General features: G+C 46.9%; 1 protein-coding gene across 6 annotated transcripts in view; it reads left to right on the top strand.

Moving 5' to 3' along the window:
- The first annotated feature begins 2,068 nt into the window (after positions 1-2,068).
- Positions 2,069-7,879, top strand: part of MFAP3L (microfibril associated protein 3 like) — a 40,668-nt gene continuing 34,857 nt past the window's right edge. The window contains exon 1 of one of the 6 annotated variants that reach the window (XM_054485000.2): positions 2,069-2,435. Coding sequence is in view for 1 of the 6 variants with exons in the window: in XM_054484999.2 (XP_054340974.1) it covers positions 3,052-3,098 (47 nt within the window). In the remaining 5 variants the exon portion in view is untranslated. The other 5 variants (XM_054485002.2, XM_063664292.1, XM_063664291.1 and 2 more) reach the window with 5 other exon arrangements.

Raw genomic sequence — 7,879 nt, 5'->3', positions numbered from 1 at the left:
TTGGGAGGCCGAACTGCGCGGATCATTTGAGGTCAGGAGTTCCAGACCAGCCTGGCCAACATGGTGAAACCCTCTCTCTACTAAAAATACAAAACAATTAGCCAGGCATGGTGGTGTGTGCCTGTAGTCCCAGCTACTTGGGAGGCTGAGGCAGGAGAAGCGCTTGAATCTGGGAGGCAGACGTTGCAGTGAGCAGAGATCGCGCCACTGCACTTCAGCCTGAGCAACAGAGTCAGACTCCATCTCGAAAATAATAATAATAAATATATACACACACACACACACACATATATACACACACATACAAATAGTATGGATAAAGGGAAGACGCTGACCAATCAGAACAACTGCCTGATCAACCAGAAAGGATTCCAGAAATGAACACCTAGCATGGCCATGTGAGAACATACCAGCTAACACCCCTTTGACAGCAGCAATCATTAGAGAGGATGACAGCCCTCAGGAAGAAGAGACCACAGAACACCTACAACGGGGCGGTGCAAAGGATGAGAACCTGGAGGAGGAGGATGAGAAGAAACAGTCAGAGAGCGAGGTAGGAGAACCAAGAAAGATTAATGTCATGACAGACTCAGGAACAGAAAGCTTCAGATGGATAGAAGCAGCAGTACAGACTGTTGAAAAGACATCTTGTCCACCTTTGTAAGGCTAGACTATTTGTGGTGTGGATGTCAAGGGGTACCTGGGCAAGTTCAAGGGCACTGCTCAAGGGCATACCACCAACAATGGATTCTCAAAGCACAGGAGGAGGATGAAGGGGACACTCCAGCACAAGCTAGGATTCCATGGCGGAAGCAGCTAAGAAAAGGTATTCTTCCAGGAGTGACCTTCCATAGAGATAGTGTCTCTGACCACGCTGAAGCTGAACTGGAGCCGGGCAAGGCAGAGAGGTCCAAATGAAGGGTGACTCCCACTATCACACCAAGCCCCACTGGGCAGCTAACCTGCCTGCTCACCATCCTCCTCCTTAGACAGAAAACAGCGAATTCCACTCGCCTTCCTGCTCTCAATGAAAGGCTCTCTTTGGGTTCTTTACTAATCTCGAATCTGTAAAAGTACTTTCCCTGTGACTTTTCTCCATTTCAGTACTGTCTTCTCTAAACGAGAATTAAAAGCAAGTTTCCCACACCGACCTCAAGTGGTTTCTAAGATAGCAAGAGTGCATTTTGCAGGTTCTCTGAGAATTTAAAAGAGACGGGGGAGGGGAGGAAATAGAGTCAGAGTGAAGGCAGAAATGCTGGAAAAGAAAACGGGATATAATACTGCGGAATATTTTAATAGTGGGGACACAAATGTAATAATCACTAAAGCAGGTGGAAAGTTCGTGCTCTGGTGCAATTGTAAAGAATGCTTATTAAATACTTAAAAACAAAGAAAATTTACGTTTCTCAAAAGAACAGCTGAAAAATTCCTTGAGCTAAAATGTGGTGCTATTCGAGATGCCATAAAACTAATGTTAAAATATATCTCATTTCAATCTTTTTGGGGAAAAAAATCAGGCTTTGACTCACTCATACGACAGATCCCACGCACCCATCCACCAACATGGCCCTTGGCATGGGCGACCTGCCCACGTGTCGATGCAATCGTGCCTCTCTAGAGCCCTGCTTCCATCCGTTTCCCGAGCTTCGATGTCGTGACGAGAGACCGCGGCTACATCAACCTTGGGCAACCAGATGCAGCCGCGTGCGGCAGCCTGGCACTGCCCGGAGCATGCTCATTCGGGTCCTGACCCACTTCTGCAGGTCCGACCTCGGGGCGTGGGGTCAGAGGCACTACTTTGTCAGTTTGCCAGGAACAGAGAGGAGCAGAGAGACTGAGAGTTGCTAAAGCTCCTCTCTTGGCACAGCAATCCCTGACCCGGCGGCGGAACATGCCCAGTCGGCCTGCCGGAGCCGCCAGGACCGTCAATGTGGAAAGTCCACCTTTCCGGGTTTTCGCAGCAACCCACCGGGAAGAGGGCGGTACGGGAGTAAAAAGGCCGGAGTGGGGTGTGGCCAAGGGGGCGGGCACTAAAAAGCCGGAGGAAGCAGCCTGGTCCCGCCCCAGAAATTGAGTCTCTGTCCTCTTTTTTAAAATTGAAAAAAAAAAAAGGAGGTAAGGAGGGGACGAAGCCACTAACATTGCAGGATCGTGCAGCGACACTTCTGTAGGTACTTAATAACTTTAGAGTACTCTACTTTTTAATTAAAAAAATCAACTTATGGTTCATTAGAAAAAACGTGGAAATTACAAATAATTATTTTTAAAGAAAATCAAAAAAAACAATTCCTGGAACCCCACCACTCGGAAAGTCACCAGGGAACGTCCCGCTGGGTTTTCTTCCAGACTCTTCCATCTGTGGACTTTGCTTTAAGAGACATTTAAGACTTACAGCGCAGTCGCCCGGGAAGGCCTGAGAAGCTTTCGGAAGCAAGGTGGTTTGCTCGTGATTGCATTTATTGCAGGGAAACAGGGTAGGCTTCGGGGTGGGTTGACGGGTTCCCATTTAGCGCCCCAGGATGGGACCCTATGAAGCCTTTTCCTGGGTGTCCTTGAACACGCGTGCGATGCGACGCCCACAAAAGTTGCGGTGGAAGCCCCGGGCGGGAGAGAGAGCGGAGTGAGAGTCCCGCGCTGCCGCGGAGGCCCTGGCTTGCGGGTGTGGGGCTCGGGGGCCGCCGAGGCCCGGCCCAGAGGTTGAGCGGACTGAACGCGGGACTCCCCGGCAACGACAACCTCTGCTGGCTCCTCCGCGGGGCCGGCCCGCAGCTCCGACTGGCTCGCGCCGCACCGCCCGCCCCGCTACCCCCGCCCGCGGCTGCCGCGAAAACCCGGCGGCTACACCCGCGCCTCCGCGCCGCCCGGCGAGCCGCACTGGGCATGCTCGGCCCCGGCCGGCCCAGGCTCCTGTAGGTGGGAAGCTCCGCGCTCTCGGCAGCCGGCGGCGCAGCCCGCAACGCTGTGAGGCGCCGGCGGAGGCGGCTCGCCCGCAGTAGGCGCTACCGGGCGTCCGGCGCAGAGTGCGGCGCAGCGGCCGCTGTCGGGCTGGCCATGGCGAGGGGTGCACGGCGGCCACCTGAGTGGCGAGGCGGTATCAGGTTAGCGGGGGCGCCCGGCGGGCCGGGGCGGAGGGGCACGGGTGGGAGCCAGCCCCGCACCGGGTCGGCGCCCGAGTCGGCGCCGGGGCCGCGGAACTTTCGGGTGTTTGGGCTGGCGGAGACTGCGGCGGAGGCTGCGCTGCGATACGCCGCAGGGTCCCGGCAGCGGGCTCCAGGGGGTCGCAGGATGCTTCGAGATCCGTGCGGGGAGGGGGCTGGCCGTTTGGGGACCGCCGCATCCCGGGCTCGAACCGTAACCTTCCGAGGGCGAGGAGCGCGTAATCCACTGCCAGCTGCCGGCGAGTCTCCTAGGTGTCGTGGGGGAAGGGGACGCCGAGCAGCCGTAGGGGCTTTAGCTGGGCTCTGGATCCCTGGCATCGCTGTGCCTCAGTTTCCCCGGACAGGGAGGAGCGTGGGCTGGCCAGGGCTTCGGAGAACGTGAATGCGGGTTCCGCGTCGGGAGGGCGCCGTGTCCTGATGCCGCAGGAGTGCGGGCGGCTGTGGGTGCTCGAGCCGCCGCCTCGCTACTGAAGCTCTCGGAGTTTGTCGCATTTGACTCCATAGCAAGTTGACATCGAATTGCTTCATGGCGTGGAATGGGGAAACGTGCTTCATCGGATTAAAATACAGAGTGATTGCAGAACCGATTTATTTTAAGCTTGATCATTCATCTGTCTTCTCCACCCCTGAAAAAAAAACTTATCTTGCAAGCTTTATAAAGCAAGGTAGCAAAAAAAAGGTTTGTAGGTGTATTATCTGCTCACATTGTAGAAGACAGTTAAGATCGAACTGTCATTATTTTTAAGGATACTTAGCAGCAAACTTTGGTTACTGTGGCAATCTTTATTTTGCGTTATCTTCGATTTAATGTTAAAAACTTGGAAACCGAGCATTGCAGAAGCTCAGTGTTTTTTGTAGTTTTCTCACTTTTGTTTCTAGATGAAACACATTTTTTCAGTTGCTACTATGTTGAACATAGTAAAATCCTTCAAGATGAAATACAAGATGGAAAAAAATGTCTTTTCATGAGACCATAAGTTATAACAGTGTAGTTCTTCTGACATTTTACTTTCACAGAAAGTGCAATTTGTAGGTCCCAGTGTGGTTTCTACAGTTGTTTATTCCTAAAACACTTAGTACCATTAACACTAGTAGGATTATTGTATCTAATAGGGGCAAGATAAACAATCCTGTTCTAGTGGGAACTACTTCTGCTAACTAAAGCTAAATTCTCAAGCCTCTTTTCTATAAGTACCACTTAGTGGGTTCGGTTGTTTTATTCATTAAGCTTATTACAAAACACTTGTTTACGTTCTTTATAGACCTTAATAGACTTTAGAAATGCATTGACTTTTCATTGAGTTGTGGGTAGGCTTTAAGGTTGGTGCTTGCTTGCAAGCCTGAGATGGCTCCAGCTCTAATTCTGGATACTCTCTGGGGTGATTTCCCCCAGTATAGAGTTGGCTCTGTCCTGTGATGCTGCATAACCGAGGTTTAATAATAGGAAAGACTTGAAACATCCAGACAACAACAGCAGTAGCAACAACATGATTACCATTTTTATGAATTAGAACCTGCAATCCCCCATTTTAGCCAAATAGTCTGGTTGGTGATGTTCACTGATCCTAAATTTATTTCTAAATACATTTATAGAAAAAGAAGTTTGAAAACCCCAACACAGATATTGAATAATTGTGCTTCTCTTTTCTATAAAAATGCATCAAGTTTAAAATCTTTCATGAAGTACTGCCCGCATGTACACCTTATCCTGAATAGCAGGTCTCATATCCTCAGGTGACATTCCCCAGTAGAAGTAGATAAGAGTCTCCCCTTAGCCTTGGGTTCTTCCTGACCTGGAGGAAGCAGCAAGGCCTCAGTTTACTTTTTGTGAATGTGAGGTTTAATACGGATCAATAGGCCCCCTTCTCGATCCAGAAATCCTAAGTACAAATCCTAAGTATTTTCTCAGTGTTAAGAGACACGATGAAATTTAATCAAAGACTTATTTACATACTGCCCTTGGCTTCAAAAAGTCCACATTTCCCTAACCTAAAACTCAAAAAAAACAACAGGAGTTAGGTTGAAAAGGGGTTTTATTACTGCTCGTGAAGAAAAAAATAGACTTTGTAGGCATGTTACAAAAAAAGGTAATCATTTCTTCTCTTTTGTAGTTAACTATTGGGTTCTTGCAGCTCACTTGCTAGGCACGTGATTTTTAGGTTTATTTCCATGTGTTTAGATTTCTATACTGTATGATGTTGTTGGTGACATTAGACATTTACAGCAAATTACTCCCTTTAAAAATAGATCTACCCCCCAATCCCTGTGACCTTAATTTATCCAACTCCTATTTGGCTTGCAATTTAAATACTCGAGGCATTTTAAATTGTGCTTAATTTGGACTTTTTATTCTACTTTTTAATGCAAGAACTTTTAGATACTGGAATACAAATAAATATTGTAGCCAAGTTGCTTTTAACCTCAACACAGCCTAGTCAGATTTGTTAAACAAGTGTTAGTTTTTGGAATTTAGAAATCATGCAGATACTATCACTCCCCTAAGTTGGCATCTAACCCAGCACTTGCGGTGTGACTTGTCTTTTCTAGCAAGGCCAGGAAGACACTTAAAACTTTGACAATATTTTCAATCTATGGCATATCACATTGCGGTTAGAAATGGCCTTAAAATGCCAGTGGTTAATTTTAAGTTTGGTATAATACCTCCCTGGCATGGTTGAAAGATGGTTACAAAGGGTTTGGTTGATTATGTCATGGTGTAACCACTGAAGAGCTATCAGAAGTAGTTTATAAGTTATGCTCCAAACAGAAGTCCTGTGAATTTATTGGTCTTACCTCTGCTTCCACCTGAGGTCTTTACTCATTAAAATATCACATTAATTTTTTTCCACAAACTTTTGTAGTTAGGCCCCTGAGGCCACAAAAATGAGTAAGAGTAAGTCACAGTCGAGTCAGAGAGATATGCTTGAGGACAAATAAAACATAGTACAGGATGAGTGCTCCAGAGAGGTATGCACATGGGACTGAGGAGGCAGGGAAATGAACCCCATAGATTGGAGGAGGAGAGGACATCATGCTTGGAGTGACATTTCCATGGGAAAAGTCATGATATTTCATTAAGGAATGCCCGAAGAATTAGAAGTCTTCTAAGCAGAGAAGTAGACACTCCAGGAAGAAGGAACACCATTGGGATAGGCAGAATAATGCCCCCCACCATAGGTGTCCACTTTGGAACCTGGCAGATGTGATTCAGTTAAGGGTCTTGCCATGGGGAGGTTATTCAGAATTATACAGGTGGGCCCAATGCACTTCTGTGGTGTGGGAGTTCAACATGGGTCTTAGTGGGCAAAAGTCAGAGACTCTGCAGGGCCTTGTTCCTTCGGGAGGCCCTAGGGGAGAATCTGTTTCTTTGCCTTTGCCACCTTCTAGAGGCCACCCGCGTTCCTTGTTTTGTAGCCCCATCCGTCTTCAAAGCTCAGAACGGCCAGTCCAATCTTTCTCTTGGGGCATCACTCTGACACTGACTTCTGCTTCCCTCTTTCACGTGAAAGAACCTTTGTGATTACATTGGGCCCACCTGAATGATGGCTCGTTAAGACCTGTTTGAACTTCCATGCCCCAGAACTGCAAGACAAATTTGTGTTAAATCCTTCAGTCTGTGGAAATCTGTTACAGGAGCCATGGAAAGCAAATACAGCCATATCCACCGAAAGGTTTGGTGCAGTGGACTAATAGACAAGGGCAGGAGGAGGGGAATGAAGTGGTCCTTTTACTGTGATGAGCTCAGTGCTATGTGAAGGAGTTTGGATTCTGTCCTATTATAGATAAAATATGGGAAACCGGAACATGAAATGAACAGACCGATGCCAGATTTACTTCTTAAAAACACAATGGATAACTAAACCCCAGGTTTCACAGGGCAGCTTGATAAAGAAAGTCCAACCAGAGGTGGTCAGTGGCCAGTAGAGGTGTGGAACCAGCATGCTGTAATTCAGGTCTCTGGATTCATCGGAAATGGCAGCATTTGTATGCATGTATGAAATTAATAGCTTAAAAGTTTTACTCACAATAAGAAGGATATCATAAAGCAGAAGAGGCAAGTCACATTTCACTGTTTCTGCTCATTGTCCTCTAACAGTAATCAGCTGTTCTGCTGTCTGCGTACCATGCATACGTGAGCAAGGAGCTGTGAAAGCTAAAATTTAACATAATTAACTTGAGAATGATGAGATTTCACATGGGCCAACTCTGACCAGTTGGTAATAGCTGCTTGCAATGTCATGGGCTTGTACTGGTTCAGCTGGGAAAGTGCCACAATCAATCACCAATGTTTGCGATGGGCTCCATATTTGACGTTGGTGTTGGGGGATGTGGGAGTTGACAGCTATAATACTACATAAACTAACTTTTGGGTTTGAATATTAGAAATCTAGTAATTCTTTTTAAACATATTCATTTAGTCTCTTTTATGTACAAGGCCTCAATATCTACCTTGCAAAAATGTGTTGTCTCTGGTTACATTGACATCTCTGTGTCCAGAAAACCTAAACTGAAGGATTCTTCTATCTTAGTGTCATAAAATTGGCTTTGAATTGAAACTGAACTGTGTGTAAGAAAAACAAATTTTTCAGACAATGTGGTAAAAGAAGGCCTGGGTTAGCAGTATCTGATACTGGAAACAACAGTAAGGCTTGACTAAAATTTATCCTAATAAAAACAAAACTTTATATTGTATAGCTAGCATCCATTGGTATAACTTCATA

The sequence above is a fragment of the Pongo pygmaeus genome, chromosome 3, assembly GCF_028885625.2.
Source record: "Pongo pygmaeus isolate AG05252 chromosome 3, NHGRI_mPonPyg2-v2.0_pri, whole genome shotgun sequence".
Taxonomy (NCBI): Eukaryota; Metazoa; Chordata; class Mammalia; order Primates; family Hominidae; genus Pongo; species Pongo pygmaeus.
The sequence above is the reverse complement of the archived record's forward strand: the minus strand, read 5'-3'. Positions and strand labels throughout refer to the sequence as shown.